Raw genomic sequence first — 20972 nt, 5'->3', positions numbered from 1 at the left:
ACGAAGCGAACAACCGAGCAATAGTTAAGTACAAAGAAATGCATCAATCTCTGGTTGTACCAACTGCATGAACCTGTTAAGCCTGAATGGATCGCAGCAGTGAATCTACCACTTGTTACAAAAGTCTATTTTTTTCTATTATCTGCAAATACAATTGTAAAAAAGACTGAAATGACAATGAAAGACATGACTTAAATCAACATTTTACACTTAAATGCATGTCATGCAATGTTCACTCACTAAAAACTTTGACAAAACGTTCTTGAGTCGTTTACATTTGACTGTGAAATAAAATATTGCATGTCACAATTGAACAAATGTATTCATATAGTTATTTTGTGGAAAAGGTGGGTTCACATTTTGTCGTGTGTGTGTGGTTTTTCATCAGCATTAGCACCCACAACCATCTCGTACTGTTTACATGAATAAAGAGAACTCAACAACTCTTTCCCGCTTTCCTCTTTTCCAGTTTTATTACTTCAAAATGCATTAAAACAGTTTCATAAAAGTGACAGCATGCAGGCATGATTACGAGAACAAACAAACAGGTTTCTCTTCCTCATTCTGTGTTAATTACACACCATTATTTACCCTTCAGTGCGTCTTTGTTGGCAGGAAACAGAATTGTCAAATTGTATTTATACAATGTGGTTGACCCAAAAGTTAGAATAGACAAGCCGATAGCAAACTGCTCTCTCTGGGCTTAAACACACAAAATTGTTCAAAGCAAATGTGATGATCAATGAATAAACATCAACAATATTTTTGTTTTATATACAATATATATTTACTAAGTCTGCTGAATATTCTGAACAGAGTCCTGGTTTCTCTCTTTGTGATTTCGCTGGTGTCTCAGCATCTCATCTTTCCGCCTGAATCGTCGACCACATCCTGAGCAGCCGAATGGTGTTTCCCCTGTGTGAATTCTCTTGTGGCGGTTCAGGACTCCCACCTGTGTGAACCACTTCCCACATTCTGAGCAACAGAACCGTTTTTTCCCACTGCAGTTGGCCACGCTGCTGCCAGTGGATGAAAAACTAGCCGTCGGCTCTAAACAACTGTTTGGCATGTCTCTCGTGTGACAAATCACGTGGCTCCTCAGCTCTTCTCTCCTGGTGAACCCTTGGCCACAAAAAGAGCAAAATAGGTTTTTACCGCTGCACGTCGTCCGGTGTTCAGCAAGAGCTTCTTGAAAACTGAATGCTCTTCCACATCGAGAGCAGGTCAGCGACTTATCACCAGGGTGATTTCTTTTCTCACCGACAGATTCAAGGACCTGCATTTCCAACCAGTCTTTACTGTCATCTGTGGAATATTCCGTGTGCAGAGGTGAATCCCCATTTAAGTTGCTGGCTGGTTCTGGTTCTTCACACACTCCATCAAGGACTGTTGGCATTGCTTGGCTCGAGTAGAGCTCCCCCTGTTTCTGGAGAAGCGGCGAAGGCCGAGTTCCATGTTCACTCTCAACAGGGAGTTTGGCAGCCCGCTCATCGCCCACCTTTACCACCAAAATATTGAAGGGAAACTTCTGCTCTTCTTCTCTTCTGTGTGGACGCTCCTCTTTCACCTGGTCAAGACTAAAGTTCAAATCCTGCTGCCCATGGGGAAGCTGGTCTGGATTCACTAGCAGCTGCTGCACATCTGCCGGGACACCAACACCTAAATCACTTTATGGCATCCAGAGATGTAATGCGTTCAATAATTAATACACAGCAGTTGCACATAACTACACCACTGATACTCACAAATGACAGTCTAGAACCGAGCATCTATTGAAACAACAAGCTAGTGATAATAATACTTCACAGCTACTTGAAGTATCGCTGCCTCTTCACTGGAATTTCTGAAGATGCTTCCAATACTTTAATGAAAAATAATAAGTCCTTGTGGAGCGCAGAAAGGCTACGCCCAAAAAGAACAAAGAAACTAGTCACTGTAGATGAAAACAAAAATGCTACAAGTAATTAGACGCCCTATTTATAGAAATGTGAATGTAGGTCGAACCCGATTCCTGGCATCATCAATTGTCAAGGCATTGCAGAAAGGGGCGAGAGATGCCATTTAAAATGCCACAAACCCTCGTCATTCCTCCTCATATCCATGACATTTCAAAACATCGACGCCACTAGCCAACATTAAGTTGTTTGATGTCTGTAAAATTGCCAGTAAATGCCACGGATTGGTGACATTTATTGCCATTATTTCCGGGTTGGATGGAGAGATGAGTGATGCAGCTGCCGATGCCAGTAATCGGGCTGAGCCCTGCTGGACACTGACAGGCGAGATGCCAGGGAAAACTCCCGGTGGGGAAGGAATGTAGAAAAATAAAAATAAAAATTGAGTAAACTGTCTTTTCCCATTTTCTATAACAGCAACAATAAACGAGAAAAAACGCCTGTGAGATGATAGATGTATAAATGTGTTTATTATTAGTAAAGGAATGAAAGTGTTAACGTTAAAGTGTTGCATTTTTATTGTTCTAAACAGAAGGGCGAAGGAAAGCTGACTTTCTAAGAGCAAAAAAACACTTTTCTTTGGTTGTACGAACCTGACGTGTTCCGAAGGACCGCAGTTTCTACAGCCTGCGCTTTTTGCTGGCGTTCCAGTTCCTTCTCCAACTCTGCGACGGTTTGCTCGAACACACCGAAGATTTCTCTGGCAGCAGCGGCGAGGCGATCATTGACGAACCGTCTGAAGTTCAAGACCGTAGACATTCTAGTTGTTTTGGAGCCGATAATGAAGTCGGAAGAACCTTCTCCTGTCAGGGCGGCCATCTCGAATGGCGACGTCTTCTTTCTTCTTCTCTGAGTTCCATGGCGGATTGTAAACAACTGCTTTGTGCATTGCCGCCACCTAGTGGTATGGCGCTCTGGATCGGGACTCAAGTTTACCTACACACCTACACAATATAAGTTCACATCGGGGACATTTACTAACGTCTTCTTTTGCTAATAATTGTAACCGTTCTCTTTAGAAATGTGTAAACGCGGATGGATGAAATGAATGATTGTTTCGTGACCACATACTGGCACCTGGTGGCTTCAAGATGTACTGAATATTGAAGAAAAGAATGGAGTTTTCCCAATTAAAGTGAACAATTAAGACTTTTTCTAGTGTCAGTTTAACAAAAACATTAATGTTTCATCTTAACTGAAACAATATATGTCACATTGAACAACTCAGAAATAAATGTGGGTGGAAATGCTCATTTTTGCAATATGCTTTGTAATACTCTTCATGTCCATGCAAATACAAATCGAATTAGAGCGAATAACATAGAAATCATTTCCAACTTGACTATTTAAATGTTACACAATGGAGCAATAAGTGATGTAAAGGGCGTTTTCTGAGGAAAAGGACGAACTGGTTGTTACTTTTTCCAGTTCACAGAAAATGCCTGGAGAAAGATTTCATTGGACTTATAAATAAAGTCTCCCGCTCTTTTTATCGTCCATTTTGACTTGTAAAATCACCAGAATTTAGCACATTAGAAACATCAAAGTGGTGTTTATTTCACAACTGACTGGAGTTTTTTTTGGAGTCATTAATTATTTTTTAAATAATTTTTATTAATAATTAATTGAGTGTGATAATGCCTCATTGAACTACATAATAATACAAAAAATGGAGGCTTTTAGAGTGGTAAAATACATTGAGAACACACATTCAGACCTTCATCAAGAGTGATATGTACCTTCAGAGGACACAGTACATTTCCAGGGTCCAGATTTTACGTCACTAGTTTTTTAAACACGAGCTCCTTCTGGTGTAGATCAGTGGTCACCACCACACTTCAGTCAGGGCTTGAAAATCTTCAATTTACAAGCCAGTTTCAAACACCCACAACACCAATGCCACACTATATGTTTCTATTGGGAAGACAAAAGACACTCTTGCGCGCGGCACCGCTCATGTCTCTTCAGATGACTAGAAGAAGTTAAACACTTCCCACGTTCAGAGCACAGAAATGGTTTTGCCCCTGAGTGAGTTCTCATGTGGATTTTTTTTGTGGACGTTCAGTTTGAAACGTCTGCCACATTTGGAGCAGCATAAGGGTTTCTCTCCTGTGCAGATCCTCGTGTGCTTCTTCAGATAGTTTTGCAGACTAAAACTCATATTGCACTGTGAGCAGCTCAATGGCTTCTTTTTTGTGTGAATGCCCATGTGAGTCTTCAAGTTATTCCTCTGGTTGAAACAGTTCCTGCACTGTGAGCAGCAGTATGGTTTCTCCCCGGTCTGGATTTGCATGTGACTTTTCAGAGCGTTTCTCTGATGAAAACTCTGACCACACTTGAAGCAGAAATAGGGTCTCTCCAGTGTGAATTCTCACATGAGCTTATAATCTCCCACATTCGGTGAAAGACTTTCCACATATCAAACACAGCAGTTTGTCTCCTCTGCATCATTGTCTGTGACAAGTCAGTCCGGTCTTTGAGCAACATCACTGCCCACAACCTGAGCAGGTCAGGGACTTGTCATCAGCATCATTTGTCTTCTCAGTGGCTGACAAGTCTGGATTGAGTGTTACTCCAGTGTTCACTATCCTCAGTGTCATTGGAACTGGCGACCTCTGCCATTGAGGGGAACAGCAGGTAGCAGGTTCAGATTCACAGTAGTCTCTGTCCCCTTCTGTCTTTGCGTGCTGAAGTGAGCTACTGGTTGAAGACTCCTCTGCCTTCTGACAAAGATCCAAACACCCATCTCTGCTCTTCACAACGATATCAAATGGAAACTCATCTCTGTCTTGTTCTTCTTTAATGTAAGGCCACTCAGGATCCACTGCACTGTGCAATAACACCTGAACATCTGTAGGGACGAAACATTAAAATGGGGGACAGATATGAGATAAGAAACTATGTCGGTTGTCTGAACACCATGCCCAACCCAACCCAACCCAAATGTCACTCAGTCTGAAGGAAATAAAGCGTAGAGGTGAAGCAAAAGTAAAAGAGTGTTGAGTGGTCGTGTGTCCTGTTAAATAGCCCATATAATGTATTGCTCAACAACTGACCCTCACTGTAAATAGTCAAGACGATGCTACATTAGTGGGTGGACAGACTTCATTTTGGTACGAACCTCTGTTGTTCTGAAGATGCACTGCTTGCATCTGTTTTCGCTGGCAGCTCATCTCCTCCTGCAACTCGGTGGAAGTCTGCTCGAAGATGAAGATGAAGCTGATCGTGAGGACCATGAACAAAGTTTTTCAAAAGGTTATTCCTGGAGTTGGCACTGGACACGGTCATGTTTCTTCTTTCCCAGACGTGTGTAGTGAGACACTTTTCCCAGTGTCTCACTATTATTGTTCTGAAATCGTCACTCAAGTTGAGTTGCGGTGTCAAGGCAAGGGAAGTTACTCTGCAACCGTAGATTGTAAAACACATTACACTCATTTAACAACATACGCAAGTGCACGCAAATCTAGAAGAGCTTCAACCCTGACGCATTTAAAAACCAAGTCCAGATTTGGGGTATTTTTAGGCAAAATACGATATTCACGTCTTTATTTTTTGTACGTTTCTCAGACGTGAGCCAAGAGTGACAACAAACACTGAATAGTTTATCAATAATAAAAATGAATCAACAGATAAATATTTCATTTTTTATTCATAAAAGCAGGTTAATTGTCAGTTTATATACCTGAAACAACGCAATTCAAATAATCTTATTTTCCAGACACTGTAGTGATTGGTCAACAATATAGATTAGAGAATGAATCATCATGACAAAGCAGCATGAATGGCATTATATTAAATCGAGTTCCACACGTGAACTGAAATGTACTCGCCACCATGATTTTTTCCATGTCAAAATATCAGCAGTGAAAGCATTAGAAACCATACATTTCTAAATAACTGTCAATCATTGCTTCGTGTTATATTTATGGTTCACTGCCCACTGATTGAAATTCAGGAACATAATCACAAAACACTTAATTCTCTCACCATATCTGTGTTGCCGAAACTTTGATTTCTAGTCATGCGTTTTCAGCTCTGTTCATTGAGGGATTCTTCTTCAGCCATGTTTCAGATAAACTCTCAAAACTGCATGCACATTGCCCGAAGCTCCGTCTCTTGACAACTGACTTGTAAGCACTACTTCAGCACCCGTAACATTTAAACACTTACCTATAACCTAGCTCAGCTTCAGCTGTGGCAGCAAAAATACTGTTCCTTCTTCCTTAAACCTCTAATGAGCTCACCTTTCATGTTTCACAGAAAACATTCATGATAATCACAAACATCTCTAATGATGTCGTTTTACGTGTTTCTTCAGATCTCCGCTCTCAGCGAAACATTTGTCACATAATGAGCAAGCGTAAGGTTTCTCACCTGTGTGAATTCTCATGTGAGCCTTAAGGTTTTGCTTCCGATTAAAACATTTACCACACTCTGAGCAGGTGAATGGTTTTTCTCCTGTGTGGATTCTCATGTGAGTGGTCAGAGTTCCACTCTGATAAAAAGAATGGCCACACTCTGAACAAGAGAAGGGTTTCTCTCCGGTGTGAATCCTCGTGTGTCTTTTCAGATCTCCTTTCTCAATGAAACACTGACCACACTCCGAGCAGCGAAACGGTTTCTCCCCTGTATGGATTTTCATGTGAGTTTTGAGATGATCTCTCCTGTTGAAACACTTTTCACACTCTGAGCAGTGGAACATCTTCTCTCCCGTGTGAATCCTTGTGTGAATCTCAAGATTTCTTGTCTTGGCAAAACACTTTCCACAAAACAAACATGCCAACGAGTCTCCCACGCAGGTCTTTCTGTGCAGAGTCAGTCCAGACCTGGAAGAACATCTTTTCCCACATCCAGGGCAAATCAGTGACTTGTCATAAGCATTATTGGTTTCCTCACTAACAGAGACTCCTGGATCATCTTCACATTTAGATTGAGCGTTAGTGGCTTCCTTCCAATTGTCACTATTTTCACTGTCTGATTCAGAGGAGAGTACCCTCTGCTGGTCAGCGCTCAAAAGTGGATCTGAGCTCTTTGTGTGCTCTGAGTCTCCACAGTCGTCTCCACTAGTTTTAGTTTTCGCATGTTGACTTGAGCTACTGGACGCTGATTCCTCCTCATTTTGATCAGGAGCTTCATCCTCCTCCAATTCATTCTTAACAACCATATTCAAAGGTAACTCTGAGGCATCATCTTCCTCATCTCCCTCTGAAGGTTCTTGTTCCTCCCGGTCCACCCAGCAGCTCCAGTCCGGCCTCAGGAGAGGAGCGTCATCTTTGCTCAATGGTTGCAGTTGGACACCTGCAGTGACAGAAACATACAAAAGAATGAGAGCATGTAGTTCAGCTTGTGCATTTGGCGACATGGAGCCAAAATCATTGTACAAGTATCTACTACATCCAAAACACTTTGGAAGAAATTAAATGCTGCTGAACACGGCTGGGTATTGAGAAGAAGACTGCAGGAAGCAGGACTCTTTCCACACTGAAACATTCAATGACAAAAAAATGTTTGCAAATTGTTTAATGCCCCTTCAAGGTCAACAGCAAACATGGCTCCCAAAACGTTTTTCTCTCAGCATAGGGAGTCCCCCTACCTCTACACATCCTCATAAGCTACATAAGCTTCCGTCCCACGTTTAGCTCCAGTCTCACATGCGACAGCTACCATAGAGACTCCCACCCTGTGCTGAGGGATGTATGCCTATGATCGGACCAGCCCACTGTCAGTTTGAAAATGAACATTGGGCTGCTTTGTGTGAGGCATCTGTCTGCATGTGTAAAGCGACAGTTGTCTCGCGTAATTTATTCTTCTTTTCTCTAAAAGAAAAACACATATTCCTTAAATTTCATTCAGTACTATCCACCTACACAGTGTGAAATGCACTCCTCAGTGCACCTCCAGTTGTGGCTCTCTCAACCGCGGTGGATTCAAGAGGACATGAGGCAAATTCATGCCAAAGAAGTGAATAACCACTAGGCTAATATGGAACATGTACGTTATGTGAAACCCTGCAGCCACATTCCACAAACCCAAAGTGCCAACCGAGGTCATATTTGAGCATCTGCCGGTTGTTGATATATTCTCAGACATGAGTGCAATGAGTAAAAGACGCTTAAGTTCGCAGCAGTTTAAGATGCATTTGCACAAACTAAATGTAGCTCGTTCAAACTAACTCTAGCAAAGTAGCTTGGTCAACACTGCACACGTCCGTATAGGAATAAACTCTTGGTTGACAACACTGGAACACGAAGATATAGTTGCTATTACAAAGACGAGTCATTTCATTGGAAAAAGAAAGTTATTTTTTTCTTTTGCAGCCGACAATCAGTATTTTGCGTACAGGTCTTTCTGCTAAAATTACAATACTGACATACGCATTATTTCAACGTCGATGAATTTCGTCATATTGACCTCGATAATACTTTGTCTGGTGAACAAAAGGCAACACAAGCACAAGTGTGATACAGACATGAATGACTTAAGTGTGTTTGCGTTCGCCTGGACGACCCTCTCTCCTCACCTGACTGGGCCGCAGCTTTTAAGTTTAAATTCAGAACCCCGCAGTGATCCTCTGCGTCCTGTTGCCTATCCATCCCAGTCCAGTTGTCGTTTCAGGAATCACAAATATATATGTTTTTTTTTTTTTTTTTGCAACGAAGAATCTCACAGTTAACTCCGTGGCGCTTCTTTGTCTGTTTACTTCCGCTGGTGTCACAAATTCAGCTTCCGGCCACTGCCGTTAAAGCGAACTGCGTTCCACTTAAGTAAATATATTGTGATTGATAAACAAAAAGTTTTTACCGCACTAAATGTCACTGGCGATCTTTCTGATGACGTTATAATTTGGAAAAAGCAAATACTTTAATGGCATATTTCAATGTTCCCTTGAATTCGAATTCGGTATTGTAAAATGTCATGTAACTTGAACAGTTCTTTATTTTAATACAATGGTTTATGTGTTTCTTGTTCCTTGTTGAATTAATCGCATACTGATTAAAAGTATGCGATTAATTCAACAAGGATATATATATATAATTGTATATTATATATAATGTATATGTACATTATATATATATATATATATATATATATATATATATATATATATATATATATATATATATATATATATATATATATATACATTAAAGTGCTGATGTAATTTTTTTGATGTAACTTTTCTATCGCTCAAGAAAGTGCTGAATTACATCTCTGCTGCCGGTTTATGTGTTTCTTGTTCCTTGTTGAATTAATCGCATACTGATTAAAAGTATGCGATTAATTCAACAAGGATATATATATATATAATTGTATATTATATATAATGTATATGTACATTATATATATATATATATATATATATATATATATATATATATATATATATATATATATATATATACATTAAAGTGCTGATGTAATTTTTTTGATGTAACTTTTCTATCGCTCAAGAAAGTGCTGAATTACATCTCTGCTGTTCTGCTGGCTTTCCAAATTAAAGTGGGTCCCAATGAGTTTATTTGAATAAATTACTCCACAAATCACAGTATATCTTGTTTTTATGTTCTTGCATGAGAGTAGTAGCATGTTTTGAAACATACTTTTGTGTGTATTTTTGTGCATTTTGTCTTTCAATTCTGTGAAACAATTAATGATGATATGTGATGAGTCAGCATTGTTCGTGTCAGCACTTGATCAGATGACAAACAAAGCTGCAGCATCATTTGGTAAATAAGCTTCTAAGAAAGAACATATTCTTCTGTTTCTTTGAACTGTGATGGTTTTCCTTGACAGAATCAGTCTTTTATGGCTTTCATGTCTGTTACAATATATAGTGACGTTCGTCGGCATCTGGTAGCCACTGTTTGCTCTTTGCACCAGAAGGAGCCGGAACATCATCAACACAGACTTGATGACTCCACTCCAGCCCTTCTTGTTGTTCCTGCTGCTGCTGCTGCCTCTGGCCTCAACACTGGAGCCTCGCAGATTCCTGCCTTATGACAGTGAGTCACACACTTGACACACCACTCTGGATGTTTGTCCAATGTTTCCGACACTTTCTTTTTGTCTGCCAAGGTGACAATACTCACACGTTTCATGAGGAGGGAGTGTTCGACTACTCCACCATGCTGCTGAGGGAGGACCTGGACCTGCTGGTGGTGGGTGCCAGCGGGATGCTGTACGCCCTCCACCTCAATGACATCTCCAAGAAAAACGACTCAGTGAGGATGTTTTTGCAGCAATAATCTGAAACGTGTCACTGATTTTATTGTTTTTATGCCTCTGTGATTCTCTCTTCCTGTTTGCTGCTCAACACTTTCACCTGATGAAACTGTTCCAGGTGAAATGGGACGTGACACCGCAGCAGGTCTTGAAGTGTGAAGCTAAAACCATCCGTGCAGCTGTAAGTTGTGATGTGTGTTTTCTTATTTGTGGGCAGAACTGAACGTTTGAGGTTTTTGCTTTGGTTTCATGACTCAACAGACTTACTGCAGGAACCAGATCAAAACCCTCCTGAAAACTCAGGACGACCGGATGTTTGTGTGTGGAACCAATGCATTTAATCCACGGTGTGATCACATGGTGAGACCTGTGTCTGTGTCCAATGATGCTTAGGAATGACAGCATTACTCTTGATGCCTTTGATGCCTTGATGCCTCTGAAGAGAACCTGCTTTGAAATCCATAGCTGTAGAACCTGTGACATTGTGATGATTGTGTTGCTACATCATGATACTTAACTTCTCCATCGATGCCTTTGCAGTCATACGTGGATGGGAAGTTGACTCTTGAGGGGAAAGAAGAAAGTGGAACATACATGTGTCCATCTGATCCTTCTGAGAGCTCTGCCTCACTCATGATCGGTGAGGAGGATTTAAAATATTCATGTTGATGATCAGTGTTTTGTCTGAAGTTGTATTTCCTTTCAAGGAGACGATGTGTACTCAGCCACTGAATCTGTCTTTTCACGAAGTCCTCCAAACTTTGTGCGGACATTAGGATACAAAAACACTTTCTCTGGTAAACAAAGCTTCAGAGTCAGGTGTAGTAAACATCAGCTCTCAAATCCTCATCACATTCACTGTGTCCAGATCCCAAATTTGTGGCCATGGAGATGATTCCTGAGAGTGAAAACAGTGACACTGGAGATGATGACAAGATCTACCTGTTCTTCAGTGAGAAAGGTGTGGACTATCAAACCTACAAACCCACGCTTCTTAGCTGCGTGGCTCGAGTCTGCAAGGTGGGAACAGATGCTTTTATGGTGTCGATGACATGATGTCCATGATAACTAGAGACGCTGATGCAGTATTCTTCTTGTGTTTTTAATGTTTGCATGTATGTAAAGTTTGTTTTGCTCATGCTCATGTTGCAGGGAGACCTTGGAGGTCAGGGTTCTCTCCATCAAAGATGGACGTCCTTAATTCGGGCCAGACTACAATGTCCAGTTCCAGGGTCCAAATGGCCTTATATAATCCAGGACAGCTACCGCTGGTGTGACCCCCAACAAGACTGGAAGTCATGTCTGTTCTTTGCTGTCTTCACATCACAGACGTGCGTATATTTCACCTGAGGAAGAATCTGTTCCTCCTCAACTGTCACTCAACACTCTTTCTTCAGCAGGTCATCACCAGGCTCAGCAGTGTGTGTCTACAGTGTGACTGACATCAGCAGAGAGTTTTCTGAGGGAACAGTTTTGATCAGAATTTGGGATAGATGGGAACCATACAATGACTCATTGCAAGTGCCTCGACCAGGCTCGGTGAGTGTGCTGTGATGAAAATGATCAAGTCTATATAATGCTGTGAAAAGTGTATGTAAAAGTTCCAGCTTCTCCTTTGATTCTGCAACCTTGTTCTGTTCATTTCTCTTCAGTGCATCGATAATGCAGCACGGAAGGCTGGCATCAATCAGAGTTTGCTCCTCCCACCCGAGACCCTTGAGCTAATAAAGAAGAATCTCATCATGAAGGACAACATCCAGCCAGTAGGAGGGAAAGCGTCACTGGTGACAGAGAGAGGGGAATTCACACGCATCATCGTCGACCAAGTTCAGACGACAGATGGCGACAGCCATCATGTGATGTTCATCGGCACAAGTGTGTATATGTGTTTGTCTCTTCATAACAAAAAAATCTAAACTTTCATCCAACATCTCTCAGGAAGTGGTAATGTGTCTTGGTCCAATCTAAAAGACCACAGTGGTTGAAACCTTTGTTTCCTCACATGACAGAGAAAGGAACCATCCTTAAAGCAGTCAACTACGATGGAGAGATGTTCATCATCCAAGAAGTTCAAGTCTTTAAGACCCCGGAGCCAATCAAGATTCTCAAGTTCTCCAGCGTCAGGGTAATGACTCCACTGAGTGTTGAGCTTCTCTTTCATTTACAACCCTGAAATGTGAGTTTCTCTCTGGTGTGCAGCGTCAGATCTACGCAGGCTCAGACTCTGGAGTCGTGCAGGTGTCAGCGTCCTCCTGTGGAAGATCTTTGTCTTGTGTGGACTGTGTTCTTGCCAGAGACCCTTACTGTGGCTGGGACCAAGCTGCTGGCCGATGTACTGCTCTGTCTGCTGCACCCAGGTGAGACTCTGGTCCAAAATGTGAGGCACTGAGCTCAAGGTGGATCACGTCAATGTGCACTACAACATGATTCATTAGCATAGAATCGATGGTGTGCACCCACATGACTGTTCAGACAAGAAAGCTTCCTGCTTTGTTTTTCAGTCTCCTGCTCCAGAGTGTTAAAGAAGGCAACGTCTCTCTGTGTCCAAAAACTGGTGAGAACAGACTTCTCCAACCCTTTTGCAAAAGTAGTCAAGAATCATGGGCATTAAGTTTTTTGTTTGTCCTTTGTTTTTCCCCATTCCTAGAAGTCCAAACTGAGGAGAAATCCCTCGCTCCTCCTGGGTATCTGAAGCTTCTCTGCTCTTCAGAATCAAAGCTGGCTACAATCAGGTGGGAGAAAGATCATTCTCCACTGGTCTCTTCACCTCGTCGTCTGGAGCTAGAAGATGGACTGTTCATCCTGAATGTCTCAAAGTCTGACGCTGGTCTCTACCGCTGCCTCTCTGTGGGGAGGTCCAGAGAGGATGAATACATAACTGTAATTGCCCAGTACAATGTTACCATCGAGGAAGAAACCAGAGAAGCTCAGGTTGAGCCGTACAATTACCCTGTCCTTGCTCAGCAGATTGGGTTGGTGCTGGCCATCTGGGCTTTCTTTGGGATCCTAATCTGGAACTTCTACAAAGGTTACTTGCGCCTTCCTCATATCTGCAGCAGACCAGGATCAGATGTAGATCAGGAATTTCCACTATGCTCAAACAGCAAGGATCAGCCAGAAAATGAAGACATTTGCACTGAAGTCTAATTCTTAGAGGTGAACCAACGGCTCCAAGACCTGTATTTATTTTCGATTTGCTATCCATTAATATTTGTCTTATACTTGTTTTTTAAGATACGGCTACTCTTGGGAACATTATTGAGGTGTAGAGAGAAAAACACTTTTGTCATGCTGATACTGTGTTTATTATGTTGCTTTTACTGACTGACAATAATTCCTCATTTAAAATGTTTTTGTTGAAATATTCATTACATCTTGGTTTTATATTATTTCATGTCAATAAAGATTTAAACTGGATGATTGTGCAGACTGACTGTTGTGTGATGTTTTCTGGTTTTATTAGAATAACGTGCTAACTGGGTTAAAATCATGAGCAAAACAGGAGAATTGACTGCATTCCCCTCCTCAATCATCAACAAAGGCTGTAATGTATGTTGAAACTAAGTTCCCCTGTTTGTGAACTGTAGGTGGTTCACGGCAGCGAAGAGTGTTGGGCTACATACTTGGGAGAGAACTGTCGTGCTCACTGAAGGGGCATCTACTGTACAATGATGGAGAATGCTAGTGGGACACTACAATGGGTTTCTAATGGCAGTACTTTCTCAAAGATGCCCAAGCAAACTGGAAAAAGAAAATCACCAAGTCAGGGTCTGAGTTGCCAGGTGCTGTTCTGCAGGGCAGGTGTTTTCGTTGTTATGCTCTTACCATGCTTTTGAGCACTCAGTGCCTCTGAGGCTATCTAATGAATATTCTTATCAGTATCAATGATGTTGGGTTGTTGTGTTAAACCAATGTTTGCACAAAGGATGCCTTATTGACCTCGATCCATACCTTTGCACAAAACCTTGAGTGGCGTCCTTCAGGGACTCGATGTGAACGTGGAAGATTCATGATCTTGGAGATATACATCTGAAATTTCAGTTCGCAATAACCTGTACATTGACCTTGAAAATGTCATGACACCTCTCCTGATCGACACCTTTTCCTTGTCATTTTGGCTCACATTATTGTCCTTCCCATTCCTGGAAGTCCAAACTGAGAAGAAATCCCTCGATGCTCCTGGGTATCTGAAGCTTCTCTGCTCTTCAGAATGTAAAAATGACTTTTTTTTTTTCTTTTGTGTGATGAATAAAAAAACTGAGGTTTTCATGAGTCTGTTGGCCGAAGGTGAAAACTTTTCTTGTGTGGGGGGAAGGTCTCGTCCTGACTGCCTGTCACCTGAGGAAAGAGGCACAAACACTCAGTTCCAGGGTGAGACGGGTCACTGTGGTCTGACTTGTCTTTAGAGTTTGTGTTGAAGGCTGCTGTCCAGGAACAAGATCCTGGCGTAGGTTCCTGGGGGCATCCTGATGCTGCAGGATGGAGGCTGGGGCTGAGAAGTGGACCGCTTTAGCCTTCTCCAGTTCCCTTCTATGTAGCAGGTCATGTGTCCACTCAGGCGAGCTGCCTCTTTCTCACAAATCTGGCTGAGTTTTGGTGTGAACCAGCGTATTTCATGTGGATAACTCAACCTGGTGTGTGGTGGTACAATGCACCCCTCACCGCACATCTCCTCACGAGGGCATATATGAAAGTGCCTACCACATCTGGACCATCTGACTCCTGCTAAACACCCCAAAACCCAACGCCAGACAAGCGGATGGATAAACAGTTTAATAAAATACCATGTCAGAATATAGTCAAACATCTGGAATACGACGGTTGTGTTAGCACTGCTGATGTCTACCTTCACTTTAATGTTAGCACTGATGTCACACAGCGAGTGACAAAATGTTCTCATTTCATTCCCTCTCAATGTACAGTCACATCCGACTCACTTGCATTGGTTCAGTTTTGGAGCTGAATTGATCTGCTAATCACATTGACTCACAATGTCCATTTGAAGAGCACTTTCTCCGCCTATTGCAGTGCTACATTATTCCAGACATACTTCTCTAGTGTTAACATAACTTCTGTAGAATATAAATTGTGGAGCTTCAATACATCAAAAGAACATCAACTGTGCACTTCTGATGTGTATAAATAAACAGTGATGCAGTTTTCAGGAAGAAAAACAAAACATGCTGACACTGCTCACTAAAGTCGTATGAGCAAATGTAGACACTGACTTTAATGACTAGCTTCATGTGATGCAGAATTGTTTTTGTACGATTAAAGAATTACTTTTTTGAAAACATCTCCAAATATCAACAAAGACAAAGTCTTTTATTCCTTTCATATCCACATGCGTCTTAGATTATAAATCTAGCTGCATCCAGTCAGTTTGGTCAAACAGCTCAACAATACTTCGCAGTGGTCAGAAGGAACGCTAATATTTGGGAGTTAGATACAATTATTTATCCTACTATTGCTCGCATAGATCTTCAAATTCAAGATCAAATGTAAGCGTGTAGTTCCAAACAAGTACTTCCCAAATATTGGTCACACATTTATTATATTTCCTATTGCATGGATAACGTTTGCTCGGACAAACGTACATTTTTTCAGACTCCCAGCTTCAGGCAAGAAAGGATGACTCCACTCCAGCCCTTCTTCTTGTTCCTGCTGCTGCTGCTGCCTCTGGCCTCAACACTGGAGCCTCGCAGATTCCTGCCTTATGACAGTGAGTCACACACTTGACACACCATTCTGGATGTTTGTCCAATGTTTCCGACACTTTCTTTTTGTCTGCCAAGGTGACAATACTCACACGTTTCATGAGGAGGGAGTGTTCGACTACTCCACCATGCTGCTGAGGGAGGACCTGGACCTGCTGGTGGTGGGTGCCAGCGGGATGCTGTACGCTCTCCACCTCAATGACATCTCCAAGAAAAACGACTCAGTGAGGATGTTTTTGCAGCAATAATCTGAAACGTGTCACTGATTTTATTGTTTTTATGCCTCTGTGATTCTCTCTTCCTGTTTGCTGCTCAACACTTTCACCTAATGAAACTGTTCCAGGTGAAATGGGACGTGACACCGCAGCAGGTCTTGAAGTGTGAAGCTAAAACCATCCATGCAGCTGTAAGTTGTGATGTGTGTTTTCTTATTTGTGGGCTGAACTGAACGTTTGAGATTTTTGCTTTGGTTTCATGACTCAACAGACTGACTGCAGGAACCAGATCAAAACCCTCCTGAAAACTCAGGACGACCGGATGTTAGTGTGTGGAACCAATGCACGGGATCCACGGTGTGATCACATGGTGAGACCTGTGTCTGTGTCCAATGATGTTTGGGAGTGAAGCATCACTCTTGATGCTTTTGAGAAGAAACATGGCACTTGTGCAGTCAGAAAGACATTTTACTCAATCACAGAATCACACTGTGACTGAAAAGAACCTGCTTTGAATCGACAGCTGTAGAACCTCTGATGTTAAGATGATTGTGTCGCCACATCATGCTACTTAACTTCTCCATCGATGCATTTGCAGTCATACGTGGATGGGAAGTTGACTCTTGAGGGGAAAGAAGAGAGTGGAGAATTCAAGTGTCCAAATGATCCTTCTGAGAGCTCTGCCTCACTCATGATCGGTGAGGAGGATTTAAAATATTCATGTTGATGATCAGTGTTTTGTCTGAAGTTGTATTTCCTTTCAAGGAAACAATGTGTACTCAGCCACTGAATCTGTCTTCTCACGAAGTCCTCCAAACTTTGTGCGGACATTAGAAAACAAAAACACTTTCACTGGTAAACAAAGCTTCAGAGTCAGGTGTAGTAAACATCAGCTCTCGAATCCTCATCACATTCACTGTGTGCAGATCCCAAATTTGTGGCCATGGAGATGATTCCTGAGAGTGAAAACAGTGACACTGGAGATGATGACAAGATCTACCTGTTCTTCAGTGAGAAAGGTGTGGACTATCAAACCTACAAACCCACGCTTCTTAGCTGCGTGGCTCGAGTCTGCAAGGTGGGAACAGATGCTTTTATGGTGTCGATGACATGATGTCCATGATAACAAGAGACGCTGATGCAGTATTCTTCTTGTGTTTTTAATGTTTGCATGTATGTAACGTTTGTTTCGCCCATGATGCTGTTGCAGGGAGACCTTGGAGGTCAGGGTTCTCTCCATCAAAGATGGACGTCCTTAATTCAGGCCAGACTACAATGTCCAGTTCCAGGGTCCAAATGGCCTTTAATAATCCAGGACAGCTACCGCTGGTGTGACCCCCAACAAGACTGGAAGTCATGTCTGTTCTTTGCTGTCTTCACATCACAGACGTGCGTATATTTCACCTGAGGAAGAATCTGTTCCTCCTCAACTGTCACCCACCTGTTCACTCGCTCTACAGTTGGCCATCAGTTGTGTCGGCAGTGTGTGTCTACAGTGTGACTGACATCAGCAGAGAGTTTTCCGGGGGACATTTTCTGAACACAGATTTGAATATGAGGAAACCATTCAAAGGGCCTCGACCAGGCTCGGTGAGTGTGTCGTGATGAAATTGATCAAGACTATGAGTCTAAATCATGCTGTGCTCTGCAAAATTGTATGTTGAAGTTCCAGCTTCTCCTTTGATTCTGCAACCTTGTTCTGTTCATTTCTTTCAGTGCATCGATAATGCAGCACGGAAGGCTGGCATCAATCAGAGTTTGCTCCTCCCACCCGAGACCCTTGAGTTTATGAAGAAGAATCTCATCATGAAGGACAACATCCAGCCAGTAGGAGGGAAAGCGTCACTGGTGACAGAGAGAGGGGAATTCACACGCATCATCGTCGACCAAGTTCAGACGACAGATGGTGACAGCCATCATGTGATGTTCATCGGCACAAGTGTGTATATGTGTTTGTCTCTTCATAACAAAAAAATCTAAACTATCATCCAACATCTCTCAGGAAGTGGTAATGTGTCTTGGTCCAATCTAAAAGACCACAGTGGTTGAAACCTTTGTTTCCTCACATGACAGAGAAAGGAACCATCCTTAAAGCAGTCAACTACGATGGAGAGATGTTCATCATCCAAGAAGTTCAAGTCTTTAAGACCCCGGAGCCGATCAAGATTCTCAAGTTCTCCAGCGTCAGGGTAATGGCTCCACTGACTGTTGAGCTTCTCTTTCATTTACAACCCTGAAATGTGAGTTTCTCTCTGGTGTGCAGCGTCAGATCTACGCAGGCTCAGACTCTGGAGTCGTGCAGGTGTCAGCGTCCTCCTGTGGAAGATCTTTGTCTTGCGTGGACTGTGTTCTTGCCAGAGACCCTTACTGTGGCTGGGACCAAGCTGCTGGCCGATGTACTGCTCTGTCTGCTGCACCCAGGTGAGACTCTGGTCCAAAATGTGAGCCACTGAGCTCAAGGGGGATCACATCAATGCGCACTACAACATGATTCATTAGCATAGAATCGATGGTGTGCACCCACATGACTGTTCAGACAAGGAAGCTTCCTGCTTTGTTTTTCAGTCTCCTGCTCCAGAGTGTTAAAGAAGGCAACGCCTCTCTGTGTCCCAAAACTGGTGAGAACAGACTTCACCAACCCTTTTGCAAAAGTAGTCAAGAATCATGGGCATTAAGTTTTTGTTTTGTTTTTTTCCCATTCCTAGAAGTCCAAACTGAGAAGAAATCCCTCGCTGCTCCTGGGTATCTGAAGCTTCTCTGCTCTTCAGAATCAAAGCTGGCTACAATCAGGTGGGAGAAAGATCATTCTCCACTGGTCTCTTCACCTCGTCGTCTGGAGCTAGAAGATGGACTGTTCATCCTGAATGTCTCAAAGTCTGACGCTGGTCTCTACCGCTGCCTCTCTGTGGGGAGGTCCAGAGAGGATGAATACATAACTGTAATTGCCCAGTACAATGTTACCATCGAGGAAGAAACCAGAGAAGCTCAGGTTGAGCCGTACAATTACCCTGTCCTTGCTCAGCAGATTGGGTTGGTGCTGGCCATCTGGGCTTTCTTTGGGATCCTAATCTGGAACTTCTACAAAGGTTACTTGCGCCTTTCTTGTATGTGCAGCAGACCAGGATCAGATGTAGATCAGGAATCTCCTGTATGCACAAACAGCAAGGATCAGCCAGAAAATGAAGAAAATGACATGTCCACTGAAGTCTAATTCTTAGAGGTGAACCAACGTCTCCAAGACCTGTATTTATTTTCGATTTGCTATCCATTAATATTTGTCTTATACTTGTTTTTTAAGATACGGCTACTCTTGGGAACATTATTGAGGTGTAGAGAGAAAAACACTTTTGTCATGCTGATACTGGGTTTATTATGTTGCTTTTACTGACTGACAATAATTCCTCATTTAAAATGTTTTTGTTGAAATATTCATTACATCTTGGTTTTATATTATTTCATGTCAATAAAGATTTAAACTGGATGATTGTGCAGACTGACTGTTGTGTGATGTTTTCTGGTTTTATTAGAATAACGTGCTAACTGGGTTAAAACCATGAGCAAAACAGGAGAATTGACTGCATTCCCCTCCTCAATCATCAACAAAGGCTGTAATGTATGTTGAAACTAAGTTCCCCTGTTTGTGAACTGTAGGTGGTTCACGGCAGCGAAGAGTGTTGGGCTACATACTTGGGAGAGAACTGTCGTGCTCACTGAAGGGGCATCTACTGTACAATGATGGAGAATGCTAGTGGGACACTACAATGGGTTTCTAATGGCAGTACTTTCTCAAAGATGCCCAAGCAAACTGGAAAAAGAAAATCACCAAGTCAGGGTCTGAGTTGCCAGGTGCTGTTCTGCAGGGCTCCTTCCCATTCCTGGAAGTCCAAACTGAGAAGAAATCCCTCGATGCTCCTGGGTATCTGAAGCTTCTCTGCTCTTCAGAATGTAAAAATGACTTTTTTTTTTTCTTTTGTGTGATGAATAAAAAAACTGAGGTTTTCATGAGTCTGTTGGCCGAAGGTGAAAACTTTTCTTGTGTGGGGGGAAGGTCTCGTCCTGACTGCCTGTCACCTGAGGAAAGAGGCACAAACACTCAGTTCCAGGGTGAGACGGGTCACTGTGGTCTGACTTGTCTTTAGAGTTTGTGTTGAAGGCTGCTGTCCAGGAACAAGATCCTGGCGTAGGTTCCTGGGGGCATCCTGATGCTGCAGGATGGAGGCTGGGGCTGAGAAGTGGACCACTTTAGCCTTCTCCAGTTCCCTTCTATGTAGCAGGTCATGTGTCCACTCAGGCGAGCTGCCTCTTTCTCACAAATCTGGCTGAGATTTGGTGTGAACCAGCGTATTTCATGTGGATAACTCAACCTGGTGTGTGGTGGTACAATGCACCCCTCACCGCACAGCTCCTCACGATGGCATATATGAAAGTGCCTACCACATCTGGACCATCGGACTCCTGCTAAACACCCCAAAACCCAACGCCAGACAAGCGGATGGATAAACAGTTTAATAAAATACCATGTCAGAATATAGTCAAACATCTGGAATACGACGGTTGTGTTAGCACTGCTGATGTCTACCTTCACTTTAATGTTAGCACTGATGTCACACAGCGAGTGACAAAATGTTCTCAGTTCATTCCCTCTCAATGTACAGTCACATCCGACTCACTTGCATTGGTTCAGTTTTGGAGCTGAATTGATCTGCTAATCACATTGACTGACAATGTCCATTTGAAGAGCACTTTCTCCGCCTATTGCAGTGCTACATTATTCCAGACATACTTCTCTAGTGTTAACATAACTTCTGTAGAATATAAATTGTGGAGCTTCAATACATCAAAAGAACATCAACTGTGCACTT

At 42.4% G+C, this 20972-nt stretch overlaps 4 protein-coding genes across 6 annotated transcripts; 2 read left to right on the top strand and 2 right to left on the bottom strand.

Annotated features, from left to right (window-relative positions):
- Window positions 1-456: 456 nt before the first annotated feature.
- On the bottom strand, window positions 457-2781 carry LOC128769819 (gastrula zinc finger protein XlCGF48.2-like). The gene is made up of 2 exons (XM_053883822.1): window positions 2549-2781; window positions 457-1641 (listed from the first exon to the last, which is right to left on the bottom strand). Exons 1-2 carry the CDS (start codon window positions 2772-2774, stop codon window positions 791-793), a joined length of 1077 nt encoding a protein of 358 aa, XP_053739797.1. The 5' UTR covers window positions 2775-2781; the 3' UTR covers window positions 457-790.
- A 2836-nt stretch (window positions 2782-5617) lies between these two features.
- LOC128769624 (gastrula zinc finger protein XlCGF17.1-like) lies at window positions 5618-8677 on the bottom strand. Its single transcript, XM_053883508.1, has 2 exons — window positions 8476-8677; window positions 5618-7253 (listed from the first exon to the last, which is right to left on the bottom strand). Exons 1-2 carry the CDS (start codon window positions 8546-8548, stop codon window positions 6244-6246), a joined length of 1083 nt encoding a protein of 360 aa, XP_053739483.1. The 5' UTR covers window positions 8549-8677; the 3' UTR covers window positions 5618-6243.
- Window positions 8678-9819: 1142 nt separating this feature from the next.
- LOC128770155 (semaphorin-4E-like) lies at window positions 9820-13595 on the top strand. 2 transcript variants are annotated; one of them, XM_053884476.1, is made up of 14 exons: window positions 9820-9958; window positions 10032-10177; window positions 10297-10359; window positions 10440-10538; window positions 10719-10818; window positions 10886-10975; window positions 11047-11198; window positions 11331-11509; window positions 11579-11717; window positions 11831-12053; window positions 12188-12303; window positions 12378-12535; window positions 12680-12732; window positions 12826-13595. In XM_053884476.1, exons 1-14 carry the CDS (start codon window positions 9868-9870, stop codon window positions 13323-13325), a joined length of 2109 nt encoding a protein of 702 aa, XP_053740451.1. In that variant the 5' UTR covers window positions 9820-9867; the 3' UTR covers window positions 13326-13595. The 2 variants fall into 2 exon arrangements, with proteins under 2 accessions (XP_053740451.1, XP_053740449.1); XM_053884474.1 differs by having other exon boundaries at window positions 11576-11717.
- Window positions 13596-15561: 1966 nt separating this feature from the next.
- Window positions 15562-19591, top strand: LOC128770152 (semaphorin-4E-like). Of its 2 annotated transcripts, XM_053884469.1 has the most exons (14): window positions 15562-15900; window positions 15974-16119; window positions 16239-16301; window positions 16382-16480; window positions 16709-16808; window positions 16876-16965; window positions 17037-17188; window positions 17321-17499; window positions 17571-17700; window positions 17827-18049; window positions 18184-18299; window positions 18374-18531; window positions 18676-18728; window positions 18816-19591. In XM_053884469.1, the coding sequence occupies exons 1-14, from the start codon at window positions 15747-15749 to the stop codon at window positions 19319-19321; spliced, it is 2169 nt and encodes a 722-aa protein (XP_053740444.1). In that variant the 5' UTR covers window positions 15562-15746; the 3' UTR covers window positions 19322-19591. The 2 variants fall into 2 exon arrangements, with proteins under 2 accessions (XP_053740444.1, XP_053740445.1); XM_053884470.1 differs by lacking the exon at window positions 16876-16965.
- The last annotated feature ends 1381 nt before the right edge of the window (window positions 19592-20972 follow it).

The sequence above is a fragment of the Synchiropus splendidus genome, chromosome 13 (assembly GCF_027744825.2).
Source record: "Synchiropus splendidus isolate RoL2022-P1 chromosome 13, RoL_Sspl_1.0, whole genome shotgun sequence".
NCBI classification, from domain to species: domain Eukaryota; kingdom Metazoa; phylum Chordata; class Actinopteri; order Syngnathiformes; family Callionymidae; genus Synchiropus; species Synchiropus splendidus.
The sequence above is the reverse complement of the archived record's forward strand: the minus strand, read 5'-3'. Positions and strand labels throughout refer to the sequence as shown.

Bases quoted from the DNA above. Each gene is read 5' to 3' on its own strand.
- LOC128769819 (XM_053883822.1), bottom strand. From the start codon at position 2,774: ATGGCCGCCCTGACAGGAGAAGGTTCTTCCGACTTCATTATCGGCTCC. The intron at 1,642-2,548 runs GTTCGTACAACC...GTGTCCCGGCAG, and splicing joins GGTCCTTCGGAACACGTCAG to ATGTGCAGCAGCTGCTAGTG.
- LOC128770152 (XM_053884469.1), top strand. From the start codon at position 15,747: ATGGATAACGTTTGCTCGGACAAACGTACATTTTTTCAGACTCCCAGC. The intron at 17,500-17,570 runs GTGCGTATATTT...CTCGCTCTACAG, and splicing joins GCTGTCTTCACATCACAGAC to TTGGCCATCAGTTGTGTCGG. The intron at 17,701-17,826 runs GTGAGTGTGTCG...CATTTCTTTCAG, and splicing joins AAGGGCCTCGACCAGGCTCG to TGCATCGATAATGCAGCACG.
- LOC128769624 (XM_053883508.1), bottom strand. From the start codon at position 8,548: ATGGATAGGCAACAGGACGCAGAGGATCACTGCGGGGTTCTGAATTTA. The intron at 7,254-8,475 runs GTGAGGAGAGAG...CTGTCACTGCAG, and splicing joins AAAAGCTGCGGCCCAGTCAG to GTGTCCAACTGCAACCATTG.
- LOC128770155 (XM_053884474.1), top strand. From the start codon at position 9,868: ATGACTCCACTCCAGCCCTTCTTGTTGTTCCTGCTGCTGCTGCTGCCT. The intron at 10,360-10,439 runs GTAAGTTGTGAT...ATGACTCAACAG, and splicing joins CTAAAACCATCCGTGCAGCT to ACTTACTGCAGGAACCAGAT. The intron at 11,718-11,830 runs GTGAGTGTGCTG...ATTTCTCTTCAG, and splicing joins AAGTGCCTCGACCAGGCTCG to TGCATCGATAATGCAGCACG.